Source organism: Petaurus breviceps, unplaced genomic scaffold (assembly GCF_028583685.1).
Source record: "Petaurus breviceps papuanus isolate PSGF00001 unplaced genomic scaffold, PetGlider_PUasm1.0 178, whole genome shotgun sequence".
NCBI classification, from domain to species: Eukaryota; Metazoa; Chordata; class Mammalia; order Diprotodontia; family Petauridae; genus Petaurus; species Petaurus breviceps.
In genome coordinates, this window is record NW_027185777.1 from 10,797,824 (window position 1) to 10,820,244 (window position 22,421).

The 22,421-nt window shown below is 37.6% G+C and overlaps 1 protein-coding gene across 1 annotated transcript in view; it reads left to right on the top strand.

Moving 5' to 3' along the window:
- Positions 1–22,421, top strand: part of MALRD1 (MAM and LDL receptor class A domain containing 1) — a 930,206-nt gene that overhangs the window by 259,182 nt on the left and 648,603 nt on the right. Inside the window, exon 21 of the mRNA XM_069086118.1 lies at positions 18,335–18,422. Coding sequence (XP_068942219.1) covers positions 18,335–18,422 — 88 coding nt within the window. The remainder of the gene's footprint in view (positions 1–18,334; positions 18,423–22,421) is intronic.

A 22,421-nucleotide genomic window follows, 5' to 3' on the forward strand; every position in this document is an offset into this window, starting at 1 on the left:
TCTTTCTCCCTTCCTCCCTTCCTCCCTCCCTCCCATTCTTCCTTCCTTCCTCCCTTCTTCTCTCCCTCCCTCCCTTCCTTTCTTCCTTCCTTCCTTCCTTCCTTCCTTCCTTCCTTCCTTCCTTCCTTCCTTCCTTCCTTCCTCCCTTCCTCCCTCCCTCCCTTCTTTCCCTCCTCCCTTCCTTCATCTCTGTCTGTTTCTCCAATTCTCCTGTATGAGAAAAGATTGGGGAGGTGAGGAGAGTGAGCCCAGCACTGGTAGCAGGTGGGTGGCCATGTTCCACAGGGCCTCAACAAATTAGAAGCATTCAGTAAACATTGCAGGGCACAGGTTTCTTCTCTTGCTCTTGTTTGTTTCTGTGTTAAATTAGAAACAGACTGAATGAAGCTGCATAGAGAAATGTGTGGGGTTACAAATAAAACAAACCACATGACTCTAAGCCTGCTTGTGTACAGATATGGCTGGAAAGAATCAGGAAAGCTAAAGAGTCATCAAGGCTGAGCTAACCATGTCAGTGGACTCCTAAAAAGGTCAGTGTGGTAATAGATATCAGACTGCTAGAATCTTTGCAGAATCATCTCGTAGTCATCCCTCCAATTAACTCTCTTTCTAGCCTGGTTCAGAGGAAGATTCCTTCATTTGACAGGGGAAAGAACAGTGGATACGGAGTCAAGCTCTGGCTTAAAATCCTCTGCCTGCCTTTTCCTGCCTGGATGACCTTAGCCCCATTCTATGATCTCTCCTAGTCTGCCTCCATAGCTGTGAAATGGAGTTGATTATGTGCCCTCTCAGGTCCCTTTCCATCTCTAAATCTATGATGCAATGATAAGGATTCATTTTATTTAAGCCTCTATTTCTTCAGTAATTACTGCATACAAGACACTGTGCTTAGCTGGGGATCACAAAGAATAGTCCCTCTCTTCATGGGGCTTACCATTAGTTGAAACTAGAGACAGGAATTGGGCCTGGGATTTCCCTGGCACAAATAGCTCCTTCTTCCTGTCCTGGCCAGCTTCTCTTCTGCTATGTATAGTCTCAGAGAGTGACCCAGAGCGTTCAGAGTTTAAGGAATTTGTTCAGGGTTACACAGGCAGTATGTGTCAGAGGCAGGATCTGAATCCAGGTCTTTCTGACTTTGAGGCCAGCTTTCTTTCTATTAGGCAATAATAGGCAATACAAACCAAACAAACATGGGTACATAAAACTGCAATATATGGCAGAATGTGAAAGTTTTAAGTAAAAGGTCCAGTCATCAGGAGCATGGCTGACCACTTCCTCAGCTCTATGTCTTCACATTTTAATTTCCTTCATGGCACATCTCGGTTGCTAGCTTCTCCTATATGTATGTACTTCCTGATCTCTTGTCCCCAGTTATTCTCTTATTCTGTCTCTCTCTCCATCTCTCTCCCCGTCTCTCTGTCTCTCTCTCTCCCTTTCTGTCTCCCTCTCTGTGTCTCTCTCTGTCTCTATCTCTGTCTCTGTCTCTCTCTTTCTCTGTCTCTTTCTTTCTGTCTCTGTCTCTCTGTCTCTGTCTCTCTGTCTCTCTGTCTCTGTCTCTGTCTCTGTTTTTCTCTCTGTCTGTCTGTCTCTCTCTCTGTCTCTCTCTCTGTCTCTGTCTCTCTCTCTCTCTCTCTTTCTCTGTCTCTCTCTCTCCCCTTCCTCTCCCCATCTCTCTGTCTCCCCTTTTCCTTACTCAGCTCTTATGATATGACTCTTGGCCCATTACTTCAGCTCAGTTTGCTCATCAGTAAGACAGAAGTGATAGCACAAACTGTACAGGTTTATTGTAAGGATCAGATGAGGTGATATACATATGACTCTTTGCCAAACTTTGTTGTTTAGCCATTTTCAGCCGTGCCCCACTCTGTGACCCCATTTGGAGTTTTCTTGGCAAATACTGGTGTGGTCTGGCATTTCCTTCTCCAGCTCATTATACGATGAGGAAAGTGAGGCAAACAGGGTTAAGTGACTTGCCCAGGGTGACACAGCTAGGAAATGCCAGAGGCTGGATTTCATCTCAGGAAGTTGAGTCTTCCTGACTCCAGGCAGGGCCCTGTGTCTACTGCACCAGTTGCCATTTTCTTCATTGTTACATCATACTTCATTTTGTATCCTTCAAATGTTATGTAGGTTCCTTGAGAAAAAAAAAAGCAACTGTTTATCCCTTGTTTATATACATCACCTGCAGCAAATCACTTTTCCTATTTGTGTAGAACAGAATGAAATTAAATTGGATTGTGTTAAGCCATATCTGTACTTCAGTCCTCACTGCCAACTCCAGCCCTTCCCCATCTCCAGAGCTCTGGTTTCATATCCCTGACACTCCAAGGTCTCATCAGTGAAGGCTTTGCTTAATGTCAAACTCACTATGTCCAAAGAAGAGCTACTTACATGTCTCTCCTCTCCACCCCAATATGATGCTTCTAGAACTTTCCCATTGATTTTTCTTCTGACGCTGCCAGTCACTCGTTCATGGAGTCTTAAAACTTTGCAGTAGCTTTGGTGTCAAGTTCCCCTCATCCTACATTTCCAAGCAGTTGCTAAGTCCCATCCATTCTACCTCAGCAATATTTCTCTCCTCTAGCTCCTACTTTCTATTCCCATTCTAGCCTGCTCAGGTCAAATTCTCAGTCAAATTTCTCTTCTTGCCTCCAGAATATTCACTCACTAGTCCATACCTGAACAATCTTCCTATCATCCTACTCAGATTACACTTCCTATTCCCCCCCCCCCCAAACAACATTAACTTGCAGAAATTTTTATAATATTGTGTACCCATTTTCCTTAATAATATTGACAAAGGTAGCATAGAATCAAGCTCTCAATCCTGACATTCAAAGCCATCTAAAATACCACTTTGACTCACCTCTCTTAACCTTATCTCATACTGTCACTTCATCACATATTCTACCTTCCAGTTAAAATGTGGACTACTCCTTGTCCCCAGTTTTTACCATACCTTCGCCTTTCCTCCTGCCTTGGCTCAAGATGTCCAATACACCTTAAGTGAAATCTCCATTTCTAAAATCTCTACATTGATTTCTCTTTCCTCTTGTAAGGCCCAGTCCATAGGCCATATGCTCCTCCTGACCACCTCTGTCTCCAAACTGAATGTGACCTAACCTCAGATTTCTCTTAAAGGCCAAGAGAATAACATTTTTATAGCATCTTCTAGGTACCAGGTGCTAGAGTTAATATTATAAATATCATTTATAAATTTTATCTGATTTTATCTTCACAATGTTGTGATGTTGCTCCCATTTGCCAGTTAAAGAAACTGAGGCAAATGATTTTTTTTCATTTTCCAAATGCTTTATTAACTTCTGATTTACATGATTAATTTCCGCCAGATTTTGAGTTACAAATTTTCTCCCCATTTTTCCCCTATCCACCACCCCAGAATAGCAGTCCCATAGGATATCTCCTCCTCCAATATGCTCTCTCCCATATCTTCTCCCATTCTCCCTTAGACTTTTCTAGTAGGGCATGGTGGATCTCTATGCCCCAGTGCCTATATATCTTCTTTCTCAATTACATGTGAGATAATATTAATAATAGTATATATGTATATATAGTTTTAAACATTTGAATTTAAAACTTTGAATTCCAGATTCATTCCCTTCCTACCTTGTCACCCACCCTTACTGGGAAGATAAGCAGTTCAGTATAGGTTATACATGTGTAGCTATGCAAAACATTACCATAGTAGATATATTGTAAAAGACTGACTATATTTCTTTCCCTCCCTCCTATCCCACCTCCCACTTGTTTTTAGTCTATTTTTATCCTGTCTCTTTTCAAAAGTGAGTGCTTCCAACTTCCCTCCCCACCCCAGCCTGCCCTCCCTTCCATTATCCTCCCTCTCATTCCCTTCCCCCCTTCTCTCTTGAAGGGCGAGATACCCTATTTAGTGTGTATTTCATTCTCTCCCCGAGCCAAATTCAGTGAGAATAAGGTTGACCCATTCCCTTGTGCCATTCTGTTCTTCCCCTCTGTTGTAACCATTTTCCCTTGCCTCTTCTTTATGAGATAGTTTACCCCATTCTCTCTCTCCCCATCTCCTCTCATTATATTCCTCTCTCACCTCTTAATTTCACCTTTTAAGTATCATCCCTTCCTATTAAATTTGTCCTGTGCCCTCTATCTATATACACCTGTAAACATATATACACACATTCACATATGTATTCATATGCCCATATATCCTACAATATAGACACACACACACACACATATATATATTTCTATTCCCTTCAACTATTTTCATACTGATAAAAGTTTCATCAGTTACAGTTATTGTTTTTCCATGTAGGAATGTTAATAGTTCAGCTTTGATAAGTTTCTTATGATTTCTTTTCCCTGTTTACCTTCTCATGCTTCTTGTATTTGAATGTCAAATTTTCTATTCAACTGGTTTTTTCATCAAGAACACTTGAAAGTCCTCCATTCCACTGAATAACCATATTTTTCCCTGAAACATGATGCTTAGTTTTTCTGGGTAGGTGATTCTTGGTTTTAATCCCGGCTCCTTTGTCCTCCAGAATATCCTATTCCAGGGCCTTCAATCCCTCACTGTAGAAGCTGCCAGATACTGAATTATCCTGATTGTGTTTCCACAATATTCAAATTGTTTCTTCCTGGCTGCTTGTAATAGTCTCTCTTTGATTTGGGAATTCTGGAACCTGGCTATAATATTCCTAGGAGTTTTCTTTTTGGGATCTTTTTCAGAGGTGATCGATAGATTCTTTCAACCTCTATTTTGCCCTCTGGTTCTAAAATATCAGGGCAGTTTTTCTTGAGAATTTCTTGGAGGATGATTTCTGGGTTCTTTCTTTGATCATGGCTTTCAGGTAGTCCAATAATTTTTAAATTATCTATCCTGGATCTATTTTCCAGGTCAGTGGTTTTTCCCATGAGATATTTCACATTGCCTTCTATTCTTTCATTTGTTTGGATCTGTTTAACAGCATCTTGATTTCCCATTAAGTCATTAGCTTCCATTTACTCCAATCTAATTCTGAAGGAATGATTCTCTTCAGTGAGATTTTGAGATTCTTTTTCCATTTGGCAAATTTGGCATTTTAAGGCATTCTTCTCCTCATTGCCTTTTTGAGCCTCTTTTGCCATTTGAGTTAGTCTGTTTTTTAAGGTGTTATTTTCCTCAGTCAAGCTGTTGACTCTCATTTCATAATGTTCTTGCATTGTTCTCATTTTTCTTCCCATTTTTTCCTCCACTTCTCTTATCTGCATCTTAAGGTCCTCTATGGCCTGTAACCAGCTCATATTTTTCTTGGAAGCTTTTGGTGCAGGAGTTCTGACTTCACTGTCTTCCTCCTGTTCCATGCTTTGATCCTTTTTGTTGCCAAAATAGTAGTCTAATGTTGGATTGCTCTGCTTGGTTTGCTTCCTTTGCCTGGTCATGTTGCCACTAAATTACTTCACTTTTGTGCTTTTTGCCACAGTAGGGCTCTGCCACGAGACAGGGGAGCTTCATTCCAAATGCTGGGGTTTTCTCAGCTGCTGGAGGTATTAGTTGGGTGCCTTTTCTGAAGCCTCCACACTCTCTGGCAAGCTGGTCACATACCCCAGGACCTCCACCCTAAATCGCAGTCCCGATCCTAAGTTAAAGGAAGGGCGATTACACCTCAGACTGGTCTTTCAGTCCCCCTAAACTCTGCAGTCCAGGAGCTGAACCTGCCCTGTGGGGGCAGCTGGGCCACAGCCCTCAGCAGCTTTTTGCCCCAGGGGCAAAAGATGATGCAATCCCAACTACTGGGTGCCAAAGTCCACACTGCACTGACCTCTCACTTTGTCCCTAACATCTATGTGTTGATAATTCTGGACCGCCACAGCTGCTGGTGATCTGGAGTCCCTCCAGCTGGTTGCTGGTGAGGCCTGAGGCTAAAACCTCAGCGTGGGGCTGGGCTGGACTCCCAGAGCTCTGCCCCTACCTGCTGAGCTGTCCTCAGTGGGAGGTTAGCTTCTCTGTGTCATTTTGTGGGTTCTGTAGCTCTAAAGTTTGTTCAGAGTCCCCTTTTACATGGATTGGAATTGGTGGGAGCTGGAGCCATGCAGATATCCTGTTTCTACTTCTGGCAAATGATTTTTTAAAAGTGACTCACCCAAGGTCACAAAGCTAGAAAGTATCTGAAGTCAGATTTGACCTCAGGTCTTCTTGATTCCAGGCCCAGACTTCTGGGCCACCTAGCTGCCTCTAAAGAAAGAGGGTATGGTACAGGAGAAAAAGTGAAGGACTCTGGGTCAGAAATCCTAAATTTTAATTCTTTCTCCGAAATATATTCTCTGTGCCCTTAGGCAATTTGCTTAACCTCTGTTAGCCACAGTTTACTTATCTATGAAATGGAGATAATATTTGTGCTGCCTTCTGAATAGGATGGTCACAGGAGGATATACTTTGCAAATCTTTAGTCAGGGAGACTCACATTCCCAAGTTCAAATCTGGCCTCAGAGACTTATTAGATGAGTGACCTTGAGGCTAATCACTTAATCCTGTTGGCATCAGTTTCCTCATCTGTAAAATGAGCTGGGGTAGTAATGGCAAACCACTCTAGTATCTGCATCAAGAAAATCCCAAACGGGGTCATGAAAAGTTGGACACAAATGAAAAAATGATCGAACAGCAGCAAACAACAATAAATCACAAAAGACATGTGAGGTATTACTTTGTCTGAGACTTTCCATTCCCCTTATTGTGATCTCCCTTAGATCACAGACATCTGCTTTGTGTCTCAAGTATGGGAGTCACACCACATCATAGCTACATTTATATTAGGATTGCCTTCATACTTTAGTGGACCAGTAAAGTTGTTTCTCTCTAGTGTTAGTGGTGTTAAACTCAAATCAAAGCATGTTTACTTACAAAACCACAAATTAGCATTGTATATGTTGAGTTGTATTTTTAACCATTTTGTTAAACATTTCCCACTTATATTTTAATTTGCTGCTTGGGGAATGGCCCTCAAGTTTGGCACCTACGATCACAGAACATCACCCAACCCTACTTTCTTATTTTCAGTCTCTCTTTGTCATGTCTTCTTATAAAGCATCTAGAGAAGGAAAACCAGAAACGAGTAGTCTGCCAATTTTGGCTGCAGTGGTACCATGTGACTGGAGTGAAGTAGTAGTTTCCATGAAAGAGGGATTTAAAGGAAGAAAGACCTTCAGGGGAGGTGAAGCCTGAGTCTAAGTGAAGAGGTGCCAGTAGTAGAGGAGGCAGAAACTGTGCTTACTGAAGAAATGGGATTCCGAAGGTCACAGTGGAAGACTTTAGAGAGTGATAAGAAGAGGGAGAGTGAACTTGGCAGGATTGAGTTTAGTTTTTTTCAGTTGTGTCTGACTCTTCATGACTCTATTTGGTGTGTTTTTTTGGCAAAGATACTGGAATGGTTGGCTGTTTCCTTCTCCATATCATTTTATAGATAAGAAAATGAGGCAAACAGGGTTGTTAAGTGACTTGCCCAGGGTCACACAGCTGCTGAATGCCTGAGGCCAGATTTGAAATACATACACACATATGTATATATGAAAAATTTGTATGTCACTGAAGGGAGCATGGTACAGTGGAAGGAGAATTAGCTTTAGTGTCAGAGAACTGAGATTCAAATTCCAACTCTGCTGCTAGGTGTGTGACCTTGGACAAGTCACTTAACCTCCCTGGGCCTGAGTTTCCTCATCTATAAAATGAGGAGGTTACAATGAGACTCTGAGCTCACTTTTCTCTTTAGAATTATTATCCTTAGACTTTTCTCATCCAGTGAGGCAGGCTTGGTGAGATGGACAAGTTCCCTGTATGGGTAGGGCATCTGACTGCCTTCTTTCTTTAACCCCTGAGTAGCAATAGTGGTAGTGCTGCTGCTGCTGGTGATGATGGTAGTAGCAGTAGTCGTAGTAGTAGACTCCCGTTTACATAATGTTTTGCACTGTACATATTATATTATTTGGTCTTCCCCACAACCCTGTGAGGTAGTTGCTATAATTATCCCCATTTCACAATTGAGAAAACTGAGGGGGAAAGAGAGCACTACATATTAAGCTGCTGACCTATAAGATAATAAATCTTTCTCTGTCCATCATTCAGAAAGGCTCAAGAATAGTTTATCTAGTCTTGGTCTCTAGCTAAGGGACCAAGTTGCACTTGGCAGTATGTCATAGTAAAAAGATTTCCTGGCTTGGAACTAGGGAAGACCTAGAATTAGATTTCACCTCTCTTATTAGATGTGAAGTTATGGGCTTATCTCCAACTTTTGAGACTCAGTTTCCCCTCTGGTAAAATGGGAATAATAATAATAATAATAGTCAATGACCTCCTAGATTCATCGTGAGGACCAGAGGAGATTACTTAAAATTTTTAGTAAAAATATTTTTGTATATACAAATATATAAATATTTATATATTTAGTAAAAAATATTTAGTAAACCTTTAAGTCCTATACAAATGTCAGCTATTACTATTGCCCTGGATTATTTTACCACCAGTGAGTGATAACCATTTTATAGTTTCTTATCCACTGCCCAGTTCTTTGCACTAAATAGAAATAGACTTTATGAACCATGTTTCTAATGATAAATGACTGATTTTCTTCCACTATGGAAGTCATTTTGCCAGCTCTGTGATCCTTTTCATTTTGTTGCTATAGTGCTAGGAGCCAAAACTTAGAGAAATAAAATTTATCAAACTAAGTCTAAGTTTTGGTTCATCAAGTCTAGCTTCCAGGGTGTGTAGGGAATAAATGGCCTTTCCAGAGATGATGAAAACCACTTATAATGAAGTAAGCAAATAGTCACTTCCTTTAGTATGAACTTTAAAATTTCAAAGTCTAAGCTGGTCTGCCAGGGGCTCCCTAAATAATTTTGATTATATGGTAAAATACAGGACTGTTGACCGAGTATACAGATGGGGATTTCTCCTTCAGTTTTAGGCCCCTGCCAGAGGCAGGATATTGGATCACTCCATATGACAACTTTGATTTTCCTTTCTTTCTGTATTAATGATACTGGTGCCAGTAGATGACAAAGAAGTTTACACTCCATAGAGTTGTGGGGAAAAACATGAAGGATGGTTGATTGAAAGACTGCTCAAGGATATCAAGTGTGGTTTTTACAGGGAAAACTCAAACTTAAGCTGAACTCTTGAAAAATAGATTAAAATACTTGAGTCTTTGGCATATGATCATTTTGTAATGCTTTCCAACACATTAGTAACAGAAAAATTGTGACAAAGCTATTGAGATATGAGTGTTTTCTGATGGCATAAATGAAAATTTCATGTTGAATGTACTAAAAGAAAAATTTTGATCTTTAAAAACAAAAAAAGAACCTTTCAGCATGGATTTCTTATTATTTACAAAAAAGCTTCCCTTGGCTATATGTTATTATTATATGCTAACTTCTACTAGGGGCAGCTAGGTGGCACAGTAGATAGAGTGCTGGGCCTGGATTCAGGATGACCTGAGTTCAAATGTAGCCTCAGATACTTACTATCTGTGTGTCCTTATTTGCCTCAGTTTCCTTATCTGTGAAATGAACTGGAAAAGGAAATGGCAAACCACTCCATTATCTTTGCCAAGAAAACCCCAAATGTGGTCATGGAGAGTCAGAAATGACTGAAAAAAAGTGAAGAACACCTCCTACTAGCAGCTTTTTTGAATTTCCCCCTAACTCCACACTAATTCACGTAACAGCTTTAAGAAAAATAGGTTGTAGGAGTATCAGTTTCATTTTTCAAGGTAACTTCCCTGTGGAAAGTAGACTGAATATTTGCAAGCACTTGGTTGTTTCTTAACTCAGACTTTCTTATCGCACTTTATCTGGCTTGCTCTTTTATCTTGATCACTTTGTACTTTGAAGCACATTTGTATATGATCTTCCATTAAGATTCTAAGTGCATTGGGGTAGGAACTGTGGTATTTTTCATATCTGACTTGTTACTTTGTAAATAATATATATTTAATAAGTTTTTGGTGAATTGAATTGTTCATGTCCACAACTATGGTTGTTATCTAAAAGATGGCTAACAAACAGAAATTGGGAAAAAAAAATAATTTAATCATCTACGTATTTCTAAATGTCCATATATTTTATATCCTCATACATACAGACAGAACTCAAATTGGAGCTAATTTGAGGATAAGGCTATTTGATTCTATTCTAAGTAGAACCTCTCATATTCATGAACAGAGTGGACCAAAATGGGTGAATCACACACCATTTGTAATCCTTGAAAATTTCTCATTTTGTTGAAATCATCTTGCAAAGTTAAGGCAAAGTATTTGGATCAAACTAAAACACATCCTTTAGTTTGTACAGCAAACCAATCATGGCAATTAGAACTAAAGCTTGGGCTACCCAACTTTTAGATATTCTTGGAGCAAGGTACAAAGTGGTATAGAGGAAGCAAACACTTGAGTACTTCAAAAGACCATCCAAAAGCTTTTCTCATTATGATAATTGGCATATAGATGGGGTTGGGAACTATCCCTTGGGAGTTTTTGGTGGAATGTGTCGAGATTTCAATACCAAATAGACAAGAGTGTGGAAGTGGAGATCAGGTGCAGAATACTGAGGGGGAGTGTAAGTTGGAGAAAAAGGAAGTCTCATTATGTCTGACCCGAAAAAGCTGTTTTTATTTTCAGAATGAGGGAATGAGTCTTCAGCTATAGCTTTCTATGTGTTGAATAGATTCTAGGGAATTTTCTAGTATCATTCAATTCCCACAGGGGGACATTAGCATGGAGAGCAGAGATGGCAGATCCTTGGCAGTTGTAGATATGTAATTAAGCCTACTCTACCTCCCTTTGCCTCTTCCTCCCATCCAGTAGTCTCTGCATGAGGAAAGAGTTTTGAGGAAGAAACCAAAGCCCCAGACTATGGATCTCTTTATAATTAGTGATAAGTGTAGAAGAGTTTAAAGGTATGTGTGAGTAGGTATGTGTTGCTAGGGTGATGTGCTTATTGTGTATATGCATGTGTATTTTTCCCCAAGATATTTTTAGGAAAACATATTTCAGAAAGAACAAATGAATCCCTCAAAGCAAAGAACTTTTCCTGGTTTGGTTTTCCTCTGAACATATTACCAAAAACTACCATACCTTTGATATACTGTACTGTTTCTTGGATCTGCAAACCTCTTCAAACTACACTCCAACCCATCTCAACATTTCTTTATTTTGGGGGGGGGGTAGTTATATTTTTGAAATGTGATTTATTATCAGAAAACTTTCTTACTCCAATGTCAGTGACATAATTAGTTATTCAACATTCTGAGGTAGCAATAATACAAAATAGTTCTTTTAAGATCTTGCTTTATGGCTATAGCTCATTATTCCAAGAATCCAAAGACTCGTGGTGTCACTGATGTGGGTATTCCCTCCAACAATAACGATTACAGCCCATCCACTGTCATTCATTTTAGGCTACTATCATTCACAACCTCTCACAATTTCAACATAGGTGAGCGATCCAATGATACATGAATACTATTATGAAGCAGATGGTGTATTTATTGCTTATTGCTTGCTCTCACCATATAAGCAGATTATCCTTTTTTGCTCATCTATTTCTTTGTTGATGTTCTTACCTCCAATATTCCTTCTCTTTGTATGGAATGTGTTACTGGTAATTCTCTTGTTTAGACTTTTCATTACCTTTTCTATGATTTGTGTTTCAGTTCTTCAGAGACTTGTGTTCTATAGCTTATAGCCAAACACAACAATAAAAGTGTTTTCATATTTAAAAAAAACTTAGTTTCAAGGAAATGTTTGTAGTCTTTTAAGAAAAAAAAATTCAATTTCCTGAAGGCAATTCAGACTATTCCCTCATTTTCCTAAATTTTAGCTCCAACCCATTGACCATTTGATGTGACTGTGCTGTACACATAGTGAAGAACATATTTAATGTCTATTGAACCTCATTTCTTAGACTGGGCAGTAGGCATTATCCATCCTTTTGCTGTTTCCCATGCAGATAATTAGGTAAATCCTTCTAAGTGATGAGGAATTTAATTTGGGAGGCTATTTTAATGTATGGTGGAAAGAAAAGAGAACGGAATATGCCATCAGAGGATGTGGTTTCAAATGCTGCCTCTGACTCCACTTACCTATGTGACCTCATAAATTTCTTAATCTTCCTGGGATTTCTCCTCATCCCCAAAATGAAGGCATTGAATTAGATGCTATGTGTGATCTTGGCCAACTCAAAAGTCATAGTTCTATATTTCCTTAATCAGTATGCTGTAATCGGTACACAAGAGAATTTGAGGGACCAACTGGGAGGACATTCTCTTTCGTCTGAACTCTGTGCTAGATCTGCCGTGTAACAGTGGTAAACACCTTTGGCAAGGACATGCAACCCTATTTTATATTTCATTTGATACAAATTAGATCAGGACAATTGAATCAGTTTATCTTAGTTATATTTTAAGGAATGGAGTAGTTTAGGAGACATGGTTCAAAGAGTGTCTGAGAGATTGTTTTACTCTACTGAGTCAGATGCTTTTTTATAGTCAACAAAGTGTCATGGTGGAATCTCATATTCCTTATATTTTTCAGTCAGCTGAGTGATGAAAAAGATATAGCTTCCTTTGGAATATTATTTATGAGAACCTATCCTCTTCTAATACTTATATAAATAATGACCTATGTCACCATATAGAATGACCTTATAAAATTTTTATGTAAATGGAAAGTGACCATATGGCTTAACAGTTATTGATCTTTTTTCCCCACTAATCTTTTGGTCAATAATAAGGTACATTTATTTGTGCATTTGTTGTCTTTGATATCTTCAGATGCCTTGAAAATTAATCCCTCAATGCCCTCAAGTTTACGTTCCTTTGAGCAAGGACCCCCTTTTGAGTAAACTTGGTCTAATCTTACTGTTTTCCCCATGTTTATTTTCTTCATGTTCTTTTCTATCCTATAAACACACCTAAAAATTCACATGTGGTGGTTCCTCAGCCCTTGATGGTGAAGCCTTTTTTATATATAAAAATCTTTGCAGATAATTTGTGTCTCTTGTTTATTTATTGTTTCCCTGATCTAAGATTCATTCTTAATCAATATTTATTAAACACCTACTATATACCAGTCACCATGCTAAGTGATATAAAATGACACAAAAGACAGTCCTTGCCCTTAAGGAGTTTATTAAAGTCTAATGGGGGAGAACGCATGCAAACAAATATATACAAAACATATTCCATACAGAATAAAGAGGACGTAATTAGCAGAGGGAGGGCAATAGAATTCACAGGGTTAAGCAGGCTTCTTGTAGAGGGTTTGATTTTAGCTGGGATTGAAAGGAAGCTAGGGAGATCAGTAGATGGAAGTAAGAAGGGATAACATTCAAGGCATGGGATATAGCCAGAGAAAATGCCCAGAAGTGAGACATGTAGTGTCTTGTTCATGGAACTACCAGGAAGCCAAGTGTCATCTATTGAAGAGACTGTGTTTGAGAGAAAGATGTAAGAAGACTGGAAAAGTAGGAGGAATCTAGGTTCATAGGGCATTCTGTGAAGTTCAGAAAGTACATTCTCTATTTGATCCCACTGGAGCCACTGGGGTTTACTGAGTAGGGTAGGGGTGGAGAATGGTGCCATGAGCTTTAAGAATTACTAATGGCTGACTGGGGGATAGATTGGAGTGAGGAGAGATTTAAAGTAGGAAGATGCACCAATGGGCTATTGCAATTTTGCAGGCATGGGGTGATGAGAACGTACACTACAGTAGGGGCAGGGTATGACTTTGCTTTGTTGGGTAACTTGCAAGATTTCAAAAAAAACCTATTTTTAACCTCAACTTCTCTTTGCTATATGAAACAATATCAATAACAATCTTCTACCATCCTTCTATATAAGCTTTTATAAACAAATTTATATTCTAAACAAATGTTTCCCATAGATTACTCTGCTTGACAAGTAGGTCAGGTTTTGTGGATGAAGGAATTTTTCAACCTTTTGGGTCTTCTTATAATAGCACTTGATTTACAAAGGTTAGCTAAACTTTGATGTAAAATCATTTTGGTCAGTTTCAATAGCCATTTCTCCTTCACTTCCCAATTTGGGGCATCAATAACTTTTTCAGTAGTACAGATTGCAGATCTTGTAATTTTATACTGTATCTTTTATTATTTTTTAAGACAGTTGGAATTAAATGACATGCCTAGGGTCACACAGCTAGTGAGGCCAGTTCTGAACTCAGGTGCTCCCGACTGTAAGTGCTGGTGTTCTATCCACTATGCTGTCTAGTTTCCCCCTATTATTTCTATTCTTTTAACTTTACATTAACTTTTATCATTGATCTAAGAAGTCAGTGTTCTCTATGCACACAAATTGATTAAGGAATAACTTCTATATCAATAACTCAGCTCTTCCCATTTGCTAAAAATACAAAAATAATTCACTATTTGGAATGTTGATTTATTTACCAGTTCAATATCTTCTTATTCCTTTTTGAGAGAAATTATCCCTAATATTTAGATATGCAACTTCTGTGTACTTACATGATGAATGTCTTTCATTCATTACCCTGGGGTTACATTTTTCACTGCCCCTACCTTTTGTCATCATTGATTTAAAGTCACTGAATATCGAAGTATATATTGATTTAATTTGGAGGATTTTGTGAAGCTCTTTGTAGACTTTCCCTAGCTTTTTTCCTGTGAAATAAACATTGACCCATTAACTGCAATTATTTTCATAATTGTCCACTTGCAAATACTTATGAACACTGAATATGAGATGATCAAAAGTGCTATTAAATTATCTTTCTTATTGTCTTTGGACCTTTTACAAAATTGTTCCCCCTTTTCCCTCCATACTTGATACTGCCATCCAATATTCTTTATTTTTTTTCCTAGGAGAACCTGTGAACCATTTTCCCCTTTACTGTAATTCCCTGCTATTTTTGCTTTCATTGTCAAGGAGAATTCAAGGTTAATTTAATTCAGTTTCTTTCATATTACGTTCATTTGTTCATCATTGGACAAGGAACTCACCTTGAGAGTGCTAACAGCTAAGCTAATGTTGATACGTAGTCTACAAAATATATGATTTTTTGCACCTTTTTCCCTTTTCTGCACCTCTACCACCATTTCTGAAGAAGTAAAAAAGGGTCACACAGGATCAAGGGACATTTTGTATTTATTTCTCAGGTTACTAGGAGCAAATAACTCAAGACTAAGTGATCAATCTACTAGTCATGAGCCTTGAGGCCACATGTGGCTTTCTAGATTCTTAAGTGTAGCCTTTCCACTGAATTCAAATTTTGCAGAACAAATGCATTTGGATTCAGTCAAGAGGCCACACTTAAGGATCTAGAAGGCCATATGGCGGCCACAAGGCTGCAGGTTCCCCACCCTTGTCCTATACTTAAGCTTATCCTCAAAAAATTGATAGTCTGTGCCTAAGCCTATATTCAGAGATTTTTTTGGAAAGATCAAGGCTACCGAATTTTGCATTCCATTGGCATAATCATACATAGTCTAGAGTCTCCTTCATACCATGAATAGGCATCAAAATAGCATGTTGTGTAATTATGGCTAATTATTTTAAAAAACGCATTAGTGACTCAAAAATCACTATATATTGGCTCCAGATGATATCTTTGTTACCAAAAGATTCTTCTTCTTGGCATTAGGCAGTAGGGAAGATAAAGAAAAATAGACTCTTTTAGAAGTAGTCTCTTAATTTATCACCTAAAGGTTAGCTACCAGGGCACAAATTCATCTCACATTAGCTAATTCATCTACAGAGCTGCTGTGAAATTGCTACGCACATCAGTTCCAAAGCACACATACATACCACTGAAATTACAGGTCTTTCCTCTCCACAGAATGCAAGTTCTTCTAGGTTATCTGTGTTTAATGTTTTTCAGTATGATCCTAGAAGCTAGAAGTAAAGGGCCTTGCATATTGTAGGCTCTTGGGAAAAATTGACTTATTAGCCAATCCTCATTGCTGAAGTCTTGGGGCATTGCACAATTAGTTAATAAACTTATTGGTTGAGTTGAGTTGACACCTAGTTATTCTTCAAGATGGGATGAAGTGAGAATATGATATTTGATGGGAATGGTAGATCTCAAGGGATTTGTAAAAAGCAAATTCCTTTTGAGGTTTTTTTCTTTTCCAGTGTGATATTGAAGAAATAAGAGATCATTGTTAACAAATTTAGCAAAAGCCCAACATCTCTTTTCTCCATCCCATTCCCACAAACCTCGTTTAAGTCCTTATTATCTCTTGCCTAATTTACCTGCTTCAAGTCTCTATCCATTTTCTATTCTACTCCATCCATCCATCTTCTATTCAATAGCCAAATTAAGTTTTTGAAAGTATGTTGTTCAGTCTTTTCAGTTGTATCCAACTCTTCATGGCCCCATTTGAAGTTTTCTTGGCAAAGATACTAGAGTGATTTGTAACTTTCTTTTCCCACTAATTTTACAGATGAGCATATGGAGGCAGAGTTAAGTGACTTCCCTAGGGTCACACAGCTCATAAGTGTCTGAGGCTGAATTTGAACTCAGGTCTTCCTGACTCCAGGATCTATGCTTTATCCACTGTGCCATCTCCCTGACCTTTGGAAAGTATAGGTCTGATCATATCATCCCCTGCTCATTGAGCTGCAAAAACTAACTTCCTGTTACCTCTAAGATCAAAAGTAATAATCCATTGGGATAATGTATTGGTCCCTTCCTACCTTTTTACTTTTTTCACTTTATTCCCCTTGGACGCACTCTACAATCTAGAGACACACTGAATTGCTTGTGTTTCTTCAAACCTTGTACTATTTTTTGTTTCTGTACCTTTACATTGGCAGTCTCCCAGGCCTAGTATGTTCAGTAACCTTACCTCTGCTTCAATTTTCTGGTTTCCTTTAAAATTTAGATAAAATCTCATCTTCTGCTGGAGGTCTTTCCTGGTTCTCTCAGCTATATTGCTTTCCCCTTGTATATGCCTAAGTTATTTGCATGTTGTCTTCTCCATTAGAATGTGTGCTTCTCTGTGAATTAATATAACCATTTTGGAAAGCAATTTGGGATTATGCAAATGAGGTAACTAACATATCTCTACCCTTTAACTCAGTGATTCTATTTTTTGTCATTCATAAAAAGAAAATCCCTTTATACACTGAAATATTTTTAGCAGCTCTTTTAATGGCAGCAAAGAAGTGGAGAAAAAATAGATACCTATCAATTAGAGAATGGCTACCCAAATTATGGTACATGGATATAATGTGATACTGTTATCACATGAAGGAATAATGTGATTATTTACTTTTTTGTAAGGAATAATCAATTATGATGAATACAGAAAAATATGGAAAGGCTTACATTAATTGATATAAAATAGGTAGAGCCAAGAAAACAAGATATGAGTACAACACTTAGAATAACCACTATAAACAATTGAGAATGAATGTTGAAAAATTACAAAGAACAAGCTTGGCCCCAAAGAAGAGATATGAGAAAACACCCCTATCTCAATCCTTTGCAGAGGTGAGAGGCCAATGGTTATAAAACATTGCATTTATTTTTGAATATTTACTAGTTATGCTGATATTTTATCTTCCTTTAACTTTTAAAAATTCTTTGCTCTATGGGATGTCTTTCTGGAAAAGGGCGAGGGTGGTGTACAGGGGTCATGCAAAACAAAAAAAAATTGTCAAGGAGAATTTATTTTAAATAAAGAATGTAAGTTCCTTGAGGAATAGGGGCTGTTTTTGCCTTTATTTATATGCCCAGAGCTTAGCTTAGTGATTGGCACATAGTAAATGTGTAGGCTAAATTATAGAATCAAGCTGAGAAGAGAAAAAGTCATTAGCCTCCTTGGACAAAATTGGTTAGATATGAGGAATAAAAAGGCTATATTTCGTAAATTGAGTTTAGTGGTCCTTAGGTGCTATATTATCAGATTTCAGTGGAATGCCTATTAAGTATGCAACTCATTTGCATAAGTATTGAAAGAATTCATCTTGATTAATGTTATTATAGTAAATCTTAGAACTAATCATTACCCACCATTTCTAACAGGCATTTTATAAGCATTTTATATGTTACTGAAATTTCAGTGGAATTGTAGCTCTTCTAAATCTCACAAATGTCATAGGAGTTGACTGTGATTAATGTGAATGAGGAAGAGATATAATAATGATTAGCCATTTCTAAACACTGTCACTGTCTAAAGTATATGTGGGAGAAAAGTCTTAAGACTGATTTAGAAATGTGTAACCTAGCAAATCTCTTGAGTAGCAATTCAGGCTTAACATTTAATAGGATGTTCATGCCTTCCATACTCCAACCATTTGTGCTGATTGCTTTCTCAGATCTTAGTGGAGGCTGCAGTTGGGGATGGCTTCACGGGTGACATTGCAATTGATGACTTGTCATTTATGGACTGTGCCCTCTACCCCGGTAAGAGAAAAGATTTACTATGTCATTTTATTAACATTACAAAGCCCAGAGTTTTTTTCTTTTGTTTTTGTTTTCTTCTTGGGGAAAGTGGAGAGGAAGACATTCTATTGGAAATATGACAGAAAAACTGAAAATATTTTCATTCCTTTGTATTTTCTGTGTTAAATATAATCCTTCCCCAAGTTTTCTGTGTCCTGTGCTCAGAATTTTACTATGGGCAAATCACAGTCTCTCTGTGCTTTATCTTTCTTACTCATCAAGCAGATAAGTGAGTATACTAATAAACATATTATATATAACACTAATAAAATATGAAATATGTTTATTAGTATAATGTAATATATCATATTATAATATATTAGTATAATTTAATAGACATATAAAGTATACTAATAAACACATTATAGATAGATAGATAGATAGATGATAGATAGATAGATAGATAAATAGATAGATAAGCAAGTATACTTGCAACTCACAGGTTTGTTAATATAGTTTCTCTAAAGTGGATTCCACATCATAAAATGCTATGTATATGCATTCTAATTATTTTTATTATTGTCCCAGAACCAGGTTTTACTTTACTCATGCCTTCACAACTGTTCTGATAAATTATGACCATGAAAACAATCAACATTTATTTACAACCTAGTATATATAAGGAAGTACTAATCTCTGGAAATATAAGGACAAATATGAAATAGCACCTGTCCTCAAGGACCTTATTTTCTTTTGGGAGATTAGAAGGAAATAAGTTAATATAAAGTTTATATTTGATAATACAAAGTAATTTCAGAGGAGAGAGTCTTAACAAGTGGAGGAATCAGAAAACATTTCAAGTAGGAGGGTGGCATCTGAAACCTGAAGCCTTTGTTTCATATCACATATATATGAATATCTATATAGATACACAATACACACATACATGCATGATACATATGTTTATATATACAATACATAATTTGTATGTAGTTATTTCTATCTATATTGTATAAACATACATATATGTATAAACAATGTGTTTATACATATGTATGTTTGTGCATGTATGAAGTAAATGGCCAACCATTCCAGTATTTTTTGCCAAGAAAACCCCCTGGATGTTATGGCCATTAAGTTGGGTCATGAAGAATAAGACCCAACTGAACAACAATTAGTAGGGAAATTTTCCAGGGCAAAAGGAATGCTTAGAATCCTTCAGAATATTTTCTTCTAATAGAGAAAATCTGTATAGCATTTTCCTCATTTTCAGTGTGAGAAAAATTGTGGTGTTCCCCCAAAAGCCCCCAAAGACTTCTCTCCACTCAGATGAACAATAAATAAGACAAGCCAACATCTCCAATAACATTTAAAAGATGAAATAACAGATGAACCATGCACCTACGACTTTAACAATAGGACAAATTATTTTGAAGTGTTAAAATACTTTTGCAGAATTCCTATTTGATTATTAACTTACTGGTTTCATTTTTTTAATCTACTGTAGACCATCCCATTTTGCAGTCTTTCCCTCAAGGCAATCAGGAATCACTATCTGTAATAACTTGCATTCTTTAAATATTTCCTTGGAAGCTTAAGATCTGCCAGGTATGATCAGGTTTACTCTATTATCTCAAAAATATTGGCATCTTTGGTCTCATTTTTTAAGCTTTATATTTTCAAATAGAGTTTAGTTGTAAATTAAACCAATAAATTTAGTTGTTTTGATTTCTTTATTTTGTTGAATATGAATAATGTGTTTTATGATTGAGTATTCAATAAACATTCATCTTAAGAAAATGAAAAATAAAGTCCCAAGGTGCTCACTGTAATAAAATGTACTCTGCATGTCTGTGTTGGGAAGTAATGAAAGTCTTACAACAGAATGACCTTCTCTTGAAAGTATTGCCTTAGATCTTAACAATATGATTATTTGGCCTGACTAGTCTCATGGTGACTGTGGACAGAGTATAAGACCTAGATTCAGGAAAAATCTAAGTACACACTATTAACCTTGCCTCAATGTGACCATGGACAAATTGCTTAACTTCCTAGAGCCCCAGTGAACCTCATATGTAAAATGGGGGAAATAATAGTGCTTATCTCATAATGTTTTTTATTTTTAAGCAATCAGGGTTAAGTAACTTGCTCAAGGTTACACGGCCAGTTATTTGTGGGTGTGGTGTTGAGTGTCTGAGCCCGGGATTCGATCTCCAGGTCATCCCAACACTGGAGCCAGTGCTCTTACTCGCTGAGCCACCTGGCCTCCCCTCATAATGTTCTTTTGAAAATCAAATGAGGTAATGTATGTGAAACCCATTGTAAACCTGAAAGAACTAAATAAAGGAATGGAAGTTGTGAAAGGACAGATTTCATCTTGATGTAAAGAAAAAAATAACTTTGTAATTATTTGAGCTATCTAAAAGCAAAATGATTTGCCTCTAAGGGAGTCGGTCTCCCCTCATTTGAGCTCTTCAGACAAGACTAGATACCAGTTTTCAGTGTGGAGAGTTGATTCTTTGCATATCATAGAATGGATTCTTGTTGAGGTTAAGTTTGACATATGATAGCCTTTGAGGTTCCTTCTAGACCTGAAGTTTGGTAGTTCAATGATAGAGGTCTTGGGCCTACTGTTGACAGCATTGACTACAGGTTGTATCCTTAATATGCCTTATCTATCCCCTGCTGCTCCTTGTAGGCAACAAGACAAGCAATGGAAATGTTTCTGTTGACTCTTTAAAGCAAATTTATGGCTGGTCAACAGTTGAAGTGAAAAGATGATGGGAGCAGTTTTAACCCATCACTCCTCTTAGTCTCAGCTGCAGCCACTTGGGGAACGAAGGCATTCCCTCCTTTTCTCCCTATTCCCTGGCGCTAGCCATGAACATGGCTCTAATTTCAAAAGGCAAAAGACTTCTCGTTTCTCTTAACAAAATATTGGCAATAACCCAAAGAGGTCATAGCATTCTAGGCCTAAGAGTAAAAAGGAAGAGTTGTGACTAAAGATATATAGAAGAGAACACAGAGATTTCTCCTAGTCCACATTTTACCATTGTTGTCCTTAATTCTCCTACTGACTCCTTTCCACCACTGCTATTTCAAACACAGAGGCAGGAGAACAGCCAGAGGCCGGGTCAGAGATGTGAAAAATCAGTTGCAGACTTGCACTAGCCCCAGGCTTCTGGTTAGAATTTTGGAAGAAAGCATGGAACTTTCTTCCATGTGGTTTTGTGTTGGCTTCATAACAAAAGAAACTTTGTTTTGAAATTGCAAATGCCATGGAAACCATAGGTTTTATGGAGGAATGGATGAAAATGTCCCCGGAGGTTCAAATGAAAACAAAATTTAGTAGAAACTTCATGGGGAGAGAATTACTTATTCTTTCAATCCTGTTTTGTTCATGGCTCATTAGTGTAAACAAAAGAGTGAGTATGGAAATGAAGACATGTAATTCCCATGTACTAGAGCTGTTCTTGCTTTTTATCTAAGCTGAGAATACATTTGCCACCTTTTTACCGTGTATTCTCCCCCAACCTTCCCCAGCAAGGAATTTTGCCTGATTTAAAAAACTGAGGCATCTGAATATATACCATATATAGTGAAAAACTGTTTATATATCCCTTTCTTTTCCTTTTTTTTTTTTTGATAATCAGCTGGTTTCTTACGTATCTACTGCTTTGCTGCTATTCTTTCATTCACCCTAAGTTTGACATTGTAGACTGCCCTAGAATGTCTTTCTCTGCTAGCCCAGTTTCATTCTCTAACCTGATCTGGTTTCTAATTTAATTTCCACTTGACCTTCAATTGTGATTCAGCTTCTTTTTGAACTTTTCATCTACTTTGCTTAATTGTTTCCTTGACAAAAAATAGCTCTAGGTTTAAATGTAACCTAAAAGGAAGGCAAAGAAAAAGGTCTTTCAAATAAACAATTAAATTTGTTCTAGGAGTGTGTGAACCATGAAGTATTCAGGGGTGATATAAGCTCTTCTTTGAGCAGCTCCTTTGCCTTGGGTGTGATGA